General features: G+C 39.0%; 1 protein-coding gene across 1 annotated transcript in view; it reads right to left on the reverse strand.

Annotated features, from left to right (window-relative positions):
- Positions 1–232: 232 nt before the first annotated feature.
- SPATS2 (spermatogenesis associated serine rich 2) overlaps positions 233–15,955 on the reverse strand; it is a 62,809-nt gene continuing 47,086 nt past the window's right edge. Inside the window, 7 exon segments of the mRNA XM_004428985.3 lie at positions 233–1,216; positions 1,218–1,300; positions 1,303–1,468; positions 2,537–2,751; positions 3,871–3,973; positions 6,733–6,842; positions 8,311–8,369. Coding sequence (XP_004429042.2) covers positions 1,157–1,216; positions 1,218–1,300; positions 1,303–1,468; positions 2,537–2,751; positions 3,871–3,973; positions 6,733–6,842; positions 8,311–8,369 — 796 coding nt within the window. The 3' untranslated portion in view covers positions 233–1,156.

The raw sequence follows: 15,955 nt of genomic DNA on the forward strand, positions 1-15,955 counted from the left end.
TTGGAAAGTCACCATTCCCTATCCTACAAATCCTTTCCCACAGGAACATCTGCATTTGCTCATCCTGGCTTTCACATTTTAATTTGGTTCTGAAGCTAGGCGGTGGACAAATGACTTAGGAATCAGACACCTTCATTTAAGCCCTGAACAAGCTGTCCCAGTCACTTCTACCCCTGAGACCCAAAGAAAAACATAGAGTGAAATGAAGCCACCCGCTGCTGTGAAACAAATGTGGGAACATTGATGCAGCTGTTTTTATTTATTCAACTATAAATATTAACTGCAGCAATTTTTGGATGGGTAACACCTTAGATTAACACTAATTATATTGCTATAAATTTGGTTGAGGATCAGAATAGGATTCAGGAAAGAGGGAGAACAACAATAACAACAAAAATCTTCAAACATTGAAACAAAGAAATATTTTTTTTCCCTTTAATTAAATGCTACTTTCCCATAGACTTCCCTAGACTGGTGTGCAGTCTAAGGTAACAGGAAACAAGGCTTTGGATATTTTGAAGAAACTGCAGGTTAAGCAACGGTGCCAAGCAGGAGACTGAAACCCTGATCTGAGTGTCGATCTCAGGCACGTTCTGGGAGCAGAGGCAGATCTCGAATGTTTCCTAGTGTTCTTTCCTTTTGACCAATTAAATTTCCTCTTCTCTGGCTAATTCAGAGCTGCACGCAATCCCCTCATTGCCTCTTCTGGTTAAAGTGTTGTTTCGAGGGAACCTGACAGGCGTGTGCGGCTTCTGCTTAGACTGGAAAGGCAACAGTCTGATCCATCTCCTCCTGAGAGCCTGAACAGTATGGGGTTGCTGAGGAAGGCCTCTTCGGACAACTGAAAGGCCTGGTGCACTGGGCAGAACATCACTTACCCTTGAGAAACCTGGCAATGGTTGCCTATGATTCCTGGTGGAAATGACCAACCAGAATCAATCGATATCATTGGGAAAGGTCAAGGAAGAAAACAGCTTCCCCTCCAAAAATGGTAAAGAGGAAATGAGAAGAGAAGAAACCAAAAATATTTAGAATGGCGTAAAAAGTGATATGTGTAAACTTCTTTTTGTTAATAAATCCAACTATAAGTTTCCTAAAGTCCAGTTACCAAGTTGAATTGTGTGAGACAGAGGAGAGAGGCCAACTGGAATTTCCCTCACGAATTCACGGCTTCAGGCTGAGAGGTTCTGGGTTTGCGCTGGGGGAGCCCCTTTTTTGAACGAGGGCTTGGGTGGGCTGGGCTCCATGCTGGCTCCAGTTCCACTGGTCCCTGCAGAGTGAGCCTGGCCTCGTTCACTGTGTTTCCTGGTGCCTGGACTGGCGCACCCTGATACCTGGAACCAGATGAGTACCATGAGCTATTTCTGTGACGCCCCACACTGTCATGTCGCCCTTGGTTCATGTGGTCATTGGACTTTTGGCCTTGTGGCCTGTAGCCTTGTCCTCCTCGTCTGTTCCCCGGCAATACCTAAGGATAAAAGAATACAATGTTCAAAGCACTCTGGCATTATGGTACCCTGTTTGTCCCAGTTCAGTTTATAGGAGTAATCTGAAAGCATAATTGAGGTATCCCATGCTCGGGACTCGGTTCTCTCTCAGACTCACAGAATTCTGTCAGCCAATCCAACCCAGCCACTACATCAGAATTAATCAGTCTTGCACTATTTTTCCCCGCCTTTCACCCCTAGGCTCTTCTCCACTGAAGAGGAGTTCACTTTTCTTTAGCTGGGCACAAGAAGAAAGCTAAGAAGGAAGAAAGAACATTCTTTGGGTTGTTACAAGCCCTCAATTGGGCAAGTATCTTATCACATGTTTGAACTTGGCAGATCATAAGCCATTTGAACAGATAATGAACATTTGGAATAATTAAATAAGCATCATTATAATCTGCTTAGCTATATATCATGAACCACAGATTAAATCATGCTGCTGTGACATTCAGTATATCTTTCACATTACAACCCAGAAAGCTTATGGCATGGGATTTTATTTTTGTCCTCCAATTCCAATGTAATACCAGTTCTGAAGAATTACTGACAGCATTGCCTTGGATTGCTCTTGTGGATCCTCCTCAAACCAAGGAAAAGAGACTATGGATTATGCTTCGACTTTCTAGTGTTAGCTCCCCACCCCAGCAGGTTCACTTCTCTCCCTGATAGAATATTCTACACTGTGCTTCTAGAGAGTTGCTGCTTCAGATGCACTCTGGTGAACCTGCCACCGTGGTGCTTGTCTACCTCGAGATGGGTGCACGACTCCCACTGTGACTAATTACCAGGCAATACTACCTACGACAGCTAGGATCACTGCCAACATCAGCAAGTCAGCAGTCTTGGCAACAGGAAATCTAAACTGGCTGGTAGTTTGGAACATATATACCAAATGCTTTCTCTGGAACCAACTGGGGCTGGAGGGATTCAAAATAGGTATAGAATGGGAATAAAGAGAGGAAGGTAATGTATCGAGCTGTCAGCATTTAAACTGTGACAACCTGGTAGCTTTCTTTCTAACTTGCTCAGTGTGGAAGCCAGGTTACCTCTCGATAAGGCTGGTAGGGCCGGCCACTGGAGTTTGCTGTGGCTGAAGGAGTCTCTCCTGGTGCTGAGTTCTTCTTGTTAGCACTTATAAGGCTGGGAGCAGAGGCACAGGTGGAAGAGGAAGCAGCAGAGGCATCACACGGGCTACTCAAGGACACAGATGTAACTGAGCTACATCGGGGTCTGGTTGAATAGCTGTTCTTTGGATGGGACACTGCAACAGAAATATGAGAAATATGCGGTCATAAGATGGAAGAACATGATGGATGAATTTTTCCTTATTTCTCCATTTCACAATGAGCAATTTAAGATAAAGAACTGTCTACTCAGTAGTTGTACAGAAAAGCTTATAAAATAGGTAACAGGAAGGAAAATCTCCCTTCTGCTTCTTCCTCCACTCCCTCCAAATCCCCACCATTTTGTAAAGGAACTCTCAGAGACAGGAGAATAGTTTAAGATCAGAATGACCCATCCCCTCCACCACCTAATGACTTCTTGGCATTTCCTACTACCTCAACTCCTGGCTATGCCTCTAGCAGCTGACTAAGCCTAGGAACAATAGTATGGGCCATATGTTCAGTTTCCTATGCAAGGAACATTCTAAAGTACAGACTTTGCAAAGAAAGAAAAAGGTAAATAAAAAGCTAACTCCTTTTTTAAAAATTTGAATGATGCAAGGTAAAAATAATCAAGATTAGTTAACTATGAACAGAACTAGTCTTGACAACAAACATGTATCTTCCCCACGGTCTTTCTGCAAGAGTAATCCAAATTCAAAATACCAATCTAGCTGAAAAAGATTAATATTTTCAATTCAAATTTTGTCAGAATTTGACGGTTTAAAACTACTCCCTAGCTTTTTCTCTGGCTTTAAGCCTGGACTAATGTTGAGTTCACAATCACTGCCCTAGGTCCAACATTTCACTTTTATACTGAGATAGAAAGGACAAAGGAGCTGAGCTCGGGGTTTGACTGACATGTCACTACAAACTCCTACCTCAGAGGCCTCCCCCTCCCTCCCTTAAAGCTGTTTTGTAAGTACCTATTGTGTGCCCGGCAAGGCAGGTATCCTTATCTCCATTTTAGAGAGGAGTAAAATGAGGTTCTAAGGGGTTAGTGTGGAAGCAAGGATTCAAACTTGGTCTGGCATCTGCATCCACTGACTTCTTAAGTATCTCAGAGTAACTTGTCTTTAAAACAAGCAAACAAACAAAAACCCCAGGGGCACTAAAGAAGACTCAGTAGAGAAGCCAATGGGCACTTCAGTCTCTAATCCGTAGAGCGTGGTCTTCTCATCACCATCTCTAGCACCCAGAATCTCTCACCATCTCACCTTGTCCAAATGAATCAATGTTCTTCTTTAGGGTCTCTACATCACAGGTGAACCGGGCTACTCGTCCCAGATCCTCATCATACTTACGTTCACTAACAAAGTGCTGGAGAAAGAGCAGAGAGAAGCCTCCAAGTGAGACAAACAGCACACGTGGAATCTACAGCTTGCTACGTACAGATGAAACACAAGTATTTTCAATTGTCTTCTCTTTCCTGCTTTAAAGTTTACTAAATGGCCATCATATTACCAATGCTGGGTGACTGATGAAATCCAGTGATTTTCTTAAGATCCCAAAGATAAGTCTATTTGGGAGCTTCCTAAAATGCTACACAATGGTCAAAGCCCACGAGGTACTATCAAGAGAAACTGCAGAGAAAGGAGAACAAATGTATAGTAGAGGGCTATCTTTCCACTGTTGGCTACTCTCCACATGGTTCCATTTTAGACAGAAGCAGAGGCAGCAAAAACGCTCATAAGTTACAACAATGATTCCATTTAAATAGATGGTTTGGTGTTCTTTAATAGGAACTTCCTTAGGAAACCCACTTTGTCTCTTTATAAAGTAGGATTTGTTAGTCCTTGAAATAGGAACAATTTCTTGAGATGGAAAATCATTCATGTGAAAAGTCAACTTTGCAAATGAGAAGAGTTTATGCTGCAAGTAATTTAATCCTTTTAAGCAGACTGAACTGAGAAGTAACCAACTCCTTGGGTCAAAAACTAACTGTACTATAGAAATGGTGGGACTAGAAAGAAACATGGCAGGAGTAAAGTCAAGTGCTTCTGGGGGTCTATTTCAATAAATAATTTCTAAGGTAGCCTGAAATCATTTTTTTAGATGAAAAGGAGATGAAAAAGAAAAGTTAATGGCCTAGACATAATTTAGAAGAACTGAACTCCTCAGAGCGGTCCTCTAACTGGGGGTGGTCCAATACCACTCTGGATTTTCAAGGGGTAGAAATAAATGCATCAGAATCCTTGGGATGCATCTAGAAAGAGTAAAAGGGAGAGGAGAAATACAATGACCTCTGGGCCTTCAAGTTCTAAAGCTTCAGAGTATATTGTGGCTTAGGAAAGCACACAAACCTCTGTAACAAGGCGTTCAGCCATGTAATATCAGTCTGAGATTAATTCTGAAACAAATTCTAGGGTTTGTTGAGCCAAAGACATAACAGGAATGACGGAAATAAAATGATCTGGAAATAAGACATTTAAATTGCACAGCACCCACTTCAGTACACTGAAAACGTGGAGAGAAACAGATCCTTAGTCAGCCTGCAGAAATATATCTAGCAGCTTTTCAATCACGTGGGAAGGGGAACAGATGAAGCCTGTGAGAGCCAGAATTCTCATCTAATTCCAAAGGGGTTCCGGCTTCTCCCAGATAGTTGAATGAGACTGACTGGCATTAATGTGAGGAAGACTCTCTAAAAAATTTAGTGACATAGTTTCAGTTAATCAGAAAATGGTTATTTAAAATTTGCATTGTTTCTCTATTTCCCCCTAATAGAGTCCAAGGGGAAAGAGGGAGAGAATATAACATGACTGTGTGTGTGAAAGACCAGGTTCGAACGGTAACAAAGATACCTGTGAGGTCTCAGATGGTCTTCTTCCATCGATGCTTGCATTTTAGAGAGGCTGTTATATAGCCTCCCCAGCAAGTGTTCCTCTTAACTATGGCAATAAACCTCACGTGTCAGAAAGAGCGGAGGTCAAGGACTCAGGAATAGGGAAGGCCAACTCCCCTTGCTCACATAGCTCACAGTTTGTAAACCATTACTCAGAATGCCAGTGTCTATAACCACCCATGAATATCCCAACCTCTCTCAGGGTCCCATGCTTAGTCTCAGAAATGCTGTTCTTTATATAAGAATTTAAAATGTATGCATGTTAAACCCAAGTAATCTTTATAAATAGATTACCATGTAATCAACACCTGAAATTGCTCATTTTTTCTCTTTTGAAATCAGAATCAACCAACCAACTATTTAAATATTTACTGAACACCTACTACGTGCCAAGGCATTGTGCCGGGCACTGGAGACACAGCAGTTCCTGCCACTGTAAAATTCACAATCTAGTGGGGAAGACAGATTAATCAAATGCACAAAAAATTGTAACTGAGTTATGAAGGCACAAAATAGGGGGATATGACAAGAAAGTCAGGAAGGATGGGTAGGTCATGAGTGATGTGTGTGCTGGGAGTGGGGTGGGGGAAGAGTGTTTTGGACAGATGGAAAAGCATGTGCAGTAGCCCTCTAGCAGGAGGGAACAGGATATATCTGTGGAAAGGAAAAGCTAATATGGCTGAAATATAGAGAACAAGGGGGGCATGGTGTGAAATGAGGATGGTAGCAGAGCCAGACCATCCACAGCCCTACAAGCTATGTTAAGGATTAGAGTCTTTACCCTAAAAGCAATGGAAAGTTTGAAGCAGGTTACTGTAGTGTAAGGAACAGGTATGGAGGGTGGGGAGGGTGAGGCAGTAGCAAAATGAATGGGTGGACTCAGTCAAGAGGCTATCATTACAGAAGTTCACGCAAGAGATAATAGTAGCTTGATCATGATGGTGGTGGCAGAGATGAAGAGAAAAGGTCAGATGTGAGATTTAGTAGAAAGTCAGATAGACAGGGTCTGCTGATAGATTTAATGTGGGAAAAGGATAAATTTCCTAAGGTTTTCAGCTTGGACAACTGGATAGATGACAGTACCACTTACAGAGAAAGGGAGCCTGGAAGAGGGCCAGGTCTGGGAAGGGAAGATCATGAGTTCAATATATTTGATATGGCCATGAATTATGGAGATTTGCTACTTTACTCCCCGAGGGTAAGAAGAAAGGCAGAAAGGAGAAGGAAGTGTTACCTTGATATCAGCTCTGAGCTCAACCAATTGCTCCTCTGACATTCGAACAGCCACATCGGTCATCTTCTTTAGAAGTTCGGCTTTCTTTTGTCGGCTGAGCAAAATTTCCACTGTAGAAGAAAAGGGAGTATGACTTTTATGTTTTGCTAAATAAGATACAGAAGAACTGGAAGTACAGGCCTTGCTGTACATATTTGGACTGCCAAAGGCTTAGCTGCCCACCCATCTAGAAAATGAAAATACCAAAGGTCCAGTTTCTACCTTCTTGAGGGACTCTGAAGGCTGTTAAATGGTAAACGCTCTTTATGAATCATGAAGATTCATAAATCATTTGTCATTTCTCTTTCTCCTTCAAAAAAAATTTTTTTTAACAAGCATATAAATTAAAACAAATATGCACACATGGTAAAAAGATTCATCTAGAAATAAATGGGTAAAAAAGAAAAGTAAAAGTGTCCCTGCTACTTCTGACTTTGTGGTCCCCTCCCCAGAGATTTTATCTGAACCTTCATCTTCAAAAAGAGAACACAGAGGTACATGAATGGACTGAAACGGTCACATTTATAAATTTCAGGATATACCAATTTAAATGAAATCTCACCTCTATCCAAACAGTGGATAGCATCTCTGCTATGTATGCAACATTTCAGGTTAAAATGGATCAGTGCTTCAAAGATGCCTCTGCTGGCCCATGACCATAGACACAAATGATTTAATTGTGACTCATCATCTCAACCTATTTCCATTCTTACCAGTTTGAGAGCAGGTTAAAAGAAACAACCTTCCTAATTACAAATCTGGCATTCATTGCACGAAGGCAAGGCCTGCTGCTGAAAAGCCCCAAATCAATGCAGCTGCACAAGTTGCAGCTGACATTCCCTTCTTTTCATAGAGCTGCAAATCTTCAACCTAACCCTTAACAGAAACACAAAAAACAGATATCTGGTTCTTCTGTACAAAACCCCACAAATTACCTAAGTTAGACTCTATTCCTCCAGAATCTATTTTAGTAAGCTTTCAAGGAAGCCTAGTCATGGTATCCTGAACCCTCAATTCACTGGCTTCCCCTACTCAATGATAACAGACACTGCGTGAAGACTGTTCTACAAACCGAGAAAACAAAGTAAGTTCTGAGATAGGTAATGACAGGAATGTTTACACCAAATTGTAGGCAACCTGGTGACGTTGCCTTTGAGTATGCCAAAGGATTTTTTCCAAGTAGGAAAAAACCCAATGGAATTCTTCAATCACTGGAGGAGAAAACAAAATAAAACAGAACCCAGGCACTGCAGGATGCATTCTCCTAAGTTGATGCTGTGGTGGCAGATACCACGATACAGTCTCTTAGACAGTGAACTCTACATTCAAAATATTAAAATTTGGAAATATTTAAAAAACAGGCTCTTGTAAAGTTGTTTTGCCTGAAAGGATTCATATGCTAGTAAAGTACAACTGCTCAAGATTGTTTAACTAAATATATAAACTTTTATTGTAGCATTTATATTGAGCTTTTGCTAAGGGGGTTGAGAGACAGGTACCTACTAACTGGTAATAGCTTTAATTAAAGATCATTCTTACTTGCTTCAGCTTTCACTTTGTCCATTTCGGCAAGCAATGCAACTTCTCGATCCATTAAACTAGAAAGGGATGACAAAGGGAAAAAAGGTTTGATCAGAAACTCAAATAGAGAAATAGCACATTAACAGCAGAGAAAGACTTAAAGAGTTTGTTCACTAAAAGCATACTACAAAGTAATCACTGTATGGACCACATGAAAATTCTGATGTCTCACCCACAGCAAAGAATATTTTAAGGATTCCAATAAATTGAATAGACCTAATTCCCTTTTATTTCTCTATATCAGTCCAAGAGCTGAGAACCAGTAGATGGCAGTAGCAAGCTGCAAAAATATGTTTCTTACTAAGTTGTGCCAAAAGGAAAAGTCCTTGGGAAAATGAAGTATTTCCACATAGGTGCTCACATATTTTTTATTTTATATTTTAGTCTATAAAACTGGACAGCTTTGCTTCTAATGAATTTACCAGGCAATACCTCTGCTAGGGCAGGGTAAATTTATCCATGATTAGGATTTCTAGATCCTTAACACTTGAACACAGTTGCACCAAGTCCACTGGCACTTTAGTCTTTAGAATGCAGAGTAGTCAAAAGACATACATTGTGCTGGTTTTAGGTAAACATTTAATAGTAATCCAGAAAAGATAGAATCACAGGTTTCTGGTAGGCTTTTTACAGAAAAAGAACATTAAATGGGCAATAAGAATTTTTTCCACTGCAAATGAACATGGTTTGTAGGCACATAAAGCTTTTCCATGCCCTTGTAAAAGAGCCCACCATCTTCAATGTATAAAGAGATAGTAGGTTGCCCTAGTATTCAACCTCTGGAGACAAATAATTTTCCTTACCATATCAGTTTTGCTTAGTAGTGGCAAAAAAAATCTAAAATTTTAATACCTGCACGAACATGAAATGTTCCAATTCTCTTCAAATTTGGAATTCATTCTAATTTCTCCTTTTGAATGGGAATATAATTACAGGGTTAATAAAAGTTCTACCCTTGTTTCTGGTTGTAAAACCAATCATATATATATATGTGTATATATATATATATATACACACACACACACATACATACATATACACACACATTATACTAATTCAATTTAGGTCAACATGTAGTTATGTTAGCACAAAGTAGTTAATATGGAGACTGCAGTGTGAGATATACAAAAAAAGTATAAGGCAGGGTCATTTCCTCAAGGAGCAAAATCCTTTATAGTGGAGTGCCAGAGAACACAGGCTTGATAATCATTATGCATGATGTTAATAAATAGACTTTTAACAAAACAAATTTGGTTGACATATTAATCCAAAAGCACCAGACTAGAGAGAAGATACAACTATTGTTGGGTAGCAATACTTTGCTAAGAAAGCATTTCCCAAACCTTGGCAATATTTTGCTCCAAGAACTCTAGCAGCATGTGGAACACCTAAAAGGCAAAACAAAAGCACGACTGAGATGGGAGCTGCCAGCCTGGAGCCTGACATTACCTCTCTCTCCTGCTGCTGTATCACCTTAAGATGTAGACTGTGTCCACCAGATGACAAATGTGTCTCTGACAAAGCTTGTAAAATACTTATTAAAAAGTTTCAGCAAACTCGTAAGCTTTCTGCAGCTTACAATCTTTATTATGAAAAGGTAGAATGTCACATGACACTGTTAGCAAGGAAAAAAAGTTCTGCGCCATCACAACCAGACTGTTTTGTGGCAGTATGAGCTAGTACAGTGCGAGGGCACTTTTTTTTTCCTGTGAGAGTGACTAGCATCCATTTAAATTAACTTTGTTTCTTGATCAACTCATTGGTGATCATAAGAAATTCATAGGGCATGGGCCGGCCCCGTGGCTTAGCGGTTAAGTGCGTGCGCTCCGCTGTTGGCCGCCCGGGTTCGGATCCCTGGCGCGCACCAACGCACGCTTCTCCGGCCATGCTGGGGCCGCATCCCACATGCAGCAACTAGAAAGATGTGCAGCTAGACATACAACTATCTACTGGGGCTTTGGGGGAAAAAAATTAATTAATTAATTAATTAAAAAAAAAAAAAGGAAATTCACAGGGCAGTGCATGGACAACCATTCGACCACTCCATTAAGAAAAAATAGTTTACATTTTCATGCCAAAAAACACTGAGAAGCAGTAAGCACTTTCATTTCTTTTTTTTGTTGTTTATCATGTTGCTATCTATTGATAACATCTATTGAAAGGTCCTGTGATGTTAGCCAAGCATTAAACAGAGGAATCTATTGATTAACTGAGGCTGTTGCAATATTTTCTCAGAGAAAAGCTTGATGAATATTTGCAATTTTACGTTAAATTTTTCACAAGTCTTTAAAATACAAAAATGAACAAATGTTAAAATATATGTTGTTCAAGTGCTTGACAATCAGCTTTTTGGATTGTAATGTAAGTGCTTGACATTAAGCTCTTGACAGCCGAGACATCCATTTCAAAGACATTCACCTTGAATAAATAGACTGCCAGCTACACAACTAGGTAAAGAGCCAGGCTGCCCTATCCAGGAAGTTTCCTTTTTAGAAAGCCCCGGTGACCTAGATAACTGATGGCTCCAGTGACCCTACTTTACCCTTCTCACTTTAATCGTTGCTCTTATGTTTTAAAGTCACCAATAAAGAGTGAACCCGTGAAACCCTAGGCACTTCACCCTTGAATGTGATAAAAACAGAACCTAGGTCTGCACACTCCTTAAGCAAATCTTGCTGTGTGACCCCAGGCGTGCTGTGTACCCTCCTGGGCCTGTCAGTAATAACTTTGTTTTTTTCAAAGTTCCCTGATGATGGTTGCTGAGGTGCGTCTTAGAATTGTAGGAACCACAGGGGCTGGTCCAGCCACAACACAGTAGGGGCTCACCACAAGTAGTACGGGGCCCAGGTGAGTGTTGCCAGGCATTCCTACCTGGTAGCATCACTATCAATAGGCTGAGACCAACACAAGATGATATAATAATAACTTTATTAAAAGTACATCACATAACGTATTATAGTTGTGTAGAAGAATGACTGTATTTTTAGGTCATTAATGTAAATTATTTAAGGGTGATGTGTCACGATGTCCGCAACTTCCACATGGTTCCACCTTCAGCCCCCCACTCCCTGCCATACACACAGAGCAAATACAGTGATCATGTACTATCCTTTCAACTTTTCTGTATTTTTTAAAGTTTTCATAATAAAAAGTTGGGGAAATATTTGCATCACAAAATAAATAGGGAAGGTGGGAAGAGTTCAAAAGTGGAAAGTAGGCTAAGCATTAAGATAAATAGTAGAGGCATTTTTTACAATTAAAAACAATAATTTACTGTAATATGACTTTCTAACAATGAAGAAGCTTAAGCTAAAGTTTTCCATCTGTTCCTAATCTAAACGGTGGTCCCGGTACAGATCTGTGGCCACGAGATTCAAAAGTACCTGTGGTAGTTTTTAGATGCCGTAACTGCAGGCAATGAGTCCTCTCAGAGAAGGATGAAAGGCTCATTCAGACTGTCAGACTTTCTGTTACCTTGCTCACTCCAATACAGGGGGGTGCTAAGCTTGCAACTGTTCTCTCAAGGCTTTCCTGAATGGAAAGACACCATAATAAGCATCTGATACGCTGGATTCTGAAACTGCTAATGAAATTCAGCTAAATACTGCTGGGACTCTGTTTAGAAAGACACTAGGTCTTATTAAGTCTGGGCCTTATACAGTACAGAGAATTTCCATATCATTTCTTCAATCATGAAAATGGTTTTAGATAACTTGTCGCTGTTACTAAGGAAAAAGACTGGTAAATGTCTGAATGTTCTGTATTTCCTCCCCTCCTTACCAAGACCTTTTACCATCTTCACATTTGCTCATGTGAATGCTTCACATTACTTATTCTAAAGGTTTTGTCTAATTTATTCGCTCAGAATAGTTGTTCCTGTAGCATTAGCATCTCTAAGATATATTATGTATCCATCATTTGAAGAAAGCCCTTTAATTAATACACATAGCTTATTGACTCTAGCTGTTGCCTTCAGTAATTCCTTGGTACCAAAAAAATTGTTAACTATCATTTGTTCATGGTTGTTGCACTAGAAAACAATGTTATAATGGAAACACCACTCTGGCAATTCCACAGCCAATTATTTCAAGGAATAATACTCTAAACCATTCAATAATGTTCTTAGAAAACATTTGTACTTGATTTACTGAAAACTTAAAACCTATTTATTCTAATTCCACTAGCCAATCAAAGCAGAAATCCAAGCAAAGCCAATGCAAACACCTTTATTTCTCTGAAGACACCTCCCTCTTCCCATACATAACAACCAAAAAAGGAAATTGTCAATAGTTTTTTTTTAGCAGAGAATTGACGATGCTTCGTGTGTTTTGTAAAACTCCACACTCACGGCACTGGCCTTACTGGAGCATGGGACACACATCTGGGCTCAAAACAAAAACAAAAAACATCAGTTAGGCAGCCAGGTCATCATATTGAGCTGAAAAATTGGGGTAAAATGAATTGAAAGAACTAGCTTATTACATCAAATTTGGATCTTATGAAAAATTTTGATGGGTTCCTCTTTGTCAAGAGTCCTTTACAAAGCATGTGGACATGTAATTTCATATCTTAAGAGTCTGAAATAGCTTTTAAGAAGTTAGAATGTGAATATAAGTTGGTCTTGTGGGACAGGCCCTCAACAGATAACCTTTCTTTCTGTTCTTTTCCAGTGGTTAAAGCATCTCAATTCTAAAGTAATGCTAGCTGGGCCGGCCCTGTGGCTTGGTGGGCGCGCTGCGATGCTGGTGGCCCGGGTTCGGATCCCGGGTGCGCATCGAGGCACCACTTCTCCGTTCATCCTGAGGCCGAGTCCCACATACAGCAACTAGAAGGATGTGCAGCTACGACACACAACTATCCAATGGGGCTTTGGGGGGAAAAAATAAAAAAATAAATAAAATCTTAAAAAAAAATAAAAATAAAAATAAAGTAATGCTAGCGACCATTTGACTTGATATTTTACAATATGTTTAGGAAAAAAGAATCAGAAGCAATCCAGATTACCAGGGAGTTTACTGTTCAAGTTTCCAGTTGGTAAGGAAAAATGGTTGGAGTGTTAAGCCACATAGTGAGCGGCAACTAGATCCTCATTTGAAACTGTGATTTGTTATTTTGAGTCCTCTCTCTGGAATTATGATAGCAATGTCTAAATGGAGATATGTGTGGACTATGAAGGCAAAGATTGAAGAATAAAGGCAATCAGATATCTCTGGTAAGACACAGAAAAAGAAAGTATGGTATAGGGGAAAAGTATCACTTAATTTTGGGCAAATTATTTTTTTCTATGCCCATCTTTTTTCTCATCTATAAAATGAGTATAATACTACAAGTGATATTGTTATATAAATTAAAGATATTGTGCATAAAAGCTTCTGACATATAATAATAGCTCAATAAATGGCAGCAGCAATTATTATTCTAATATCTGTACTCATCTTGATTTCTTAGTTTCAGTAAAATAGCCACTTAGTAAAATGCCCTCATAGCAACTGTGGCAAATCAGTATACATTCTAGATCCATTGTCTAGAAATTCTTAAATAAACACATACACACACTAAAACAGAGGAGGCAGTTATATAGAGGTGAATCAAAGATAACTTTAAGTGAAAAGAATACATTACAAAATTACACTCTCACTAGGATTACAACTAGTAAGATTATGCATACATATAGGAAAAAGGGACACAAGGGAACATGGAAAAAAAGAAATTAATTATGTGTTAAGATGGTAGAGTTACATGACATTTTGATTTTTAAAAAACTATTGTTATAATTTTGGGAACTACAGTAAAAAAATAAGAGGAAATAATGGAACCTTTAAAAAAAGGAAAAAAAAATTCACATTCCTTCATCAGATGCTCGCACTCTACCCCAGTCTCTGACTTCATCCCTCACTACTTTCAACTACTGTCCCTTAGCCTCAGCTACACTGTGCAGAATCCTGACCTGTCCTTTCTCTCCCTATGCTTATCTCATATCTCCTAAATGCAGTATTCCATCCCCATTTCCAGTGTAAATTCCATGCTTCTTTCAAGGCTTGATAATGGATTCATATCCTCCAAGAAATCTTTGCTAATTGACCCCACTCCATAGTAACCTTTCCCTTAATCTTCACACCTTTCCCACAACTAAGATCTGACCTGAGGAATATCTGAATCACAAGTCACTCCAAGTTGTGACTTAAGAAGAGTGATTTAGGACCTTCTGAGTTACAAAATCAACAGAACATTGAATATTTGGATGGAATATTCCTTCTTATAGTTTTATTTTATTGAAATAAAAAAATACTTATAAAGGCTTTCATAGGCTCAGTCAAAATCCTGGTCCTCCTCATTCTATCTAACCCTGTTCCATAATGACTAAATTCCTTAATCCTTAAACTCTTCTACAGTGGGGTTTCTTTGTTACATAGCCTTTAAGCTGAGGAGGAAATAATATATATGACATGTACCAAGAGTCTCTAGCCTTCTTCTCAAGCTTTAGTGGGGAAGTGAGCCACCGTGATAGATGGGATGAAGATCATAGGTTATTGGGAGTCAGAACACACAGATTCAAATATTGAGTCTGCAACTTATCATGTCATGTTAGGTAAATCGTTTAACCTAAGACTCAAATCCCTTTTAATAATAAAGTAGAATTAAAAATTCCTACTTCACAGGACAGAAATATGAATAAAGAAATCAGATAATATGATTGAACATGTTTGGTAAACGGCAAAGTAATTTTCAACAAATGTTATTAGTTGTTTTGACAGATGGTTAAAGAGTAAAATTTTAAAATCAAGGAACACTGAAAACCATGGAGGGAAGTACTAGTAGAAATAAGATATCAATGTACTAAACACGTAGAAACTGAAGAATAATTTAAAACTATGCAGCTATATACATTTTTGATAACACATTATTACACTAGCCCATTCCCTTATTTCTATGTTTTTTTAGACATTTTTGAAAGTGCTTTGGTTCATAAAATGATTCCTAAATTTTCAGCATCTCTATATGGACTTTAAGGATCTAAAAGTCTTTGTTAAGACTACTGGTAGTTTAATATAAGAAAAGAGAAGTTCAAATAAAAGGAAGTAATTTTTCTAAGTGAGGAATCAGCTAGGAAAAATTTTAAAATCTTAAGCATAGACTTACATTGACTTTACGAAACTTCTTACCCATTTTCTCACTTTAATAAGTACCTTTTAACTTTCAACAAAATAGAAATTTTTATTTAAAAGGCAAACTGAGTGTGTATCCTGTTGGCATTTTTCATCAATACATTTTATGACAACTGTTCAAAGTAGTTTCTATACTCCAGCTTCATGTCCCACTCCAGATCCTGCTCCTTAATAGCTTTAAACTTAAGTCAACTAATAGCTCCAACAATGTAAGTCAGACAAATTTGATTAATTAACAAATAAACTTGAGTCTAGGGATGATTATTACTAGATCACCAATAAGAACAGATTTTAAGTTTTATATATTGGGAAGCCTCAGATTTTACCCTCCCACAGGTATGTGTCAGCTTTCATTTGGCCTCCTAGTGAAAGCAGTTATCCGTGTAATCCTCCTACTACCCCGACAGGGGTAATGTAATCTTACTGTCGCAAATTTG

Source organism: Ceratotherium simum, chromosome 17 (genome assembly GCF_057802395.1).
Source record: "Ceratotherium simum simum isolate JZ-2026a chromosome 17, ASM5780239v1, whole genome shotgun sequence".
In the NCBI taxonomy this organism is placed as follows: domain Eukaryota; kingdom Metazoa; phylum Chordata; class Mammalia; order Perissodactyla; family Rhinocerotidae; genus Ceratotherium; species Ceratotherium simum.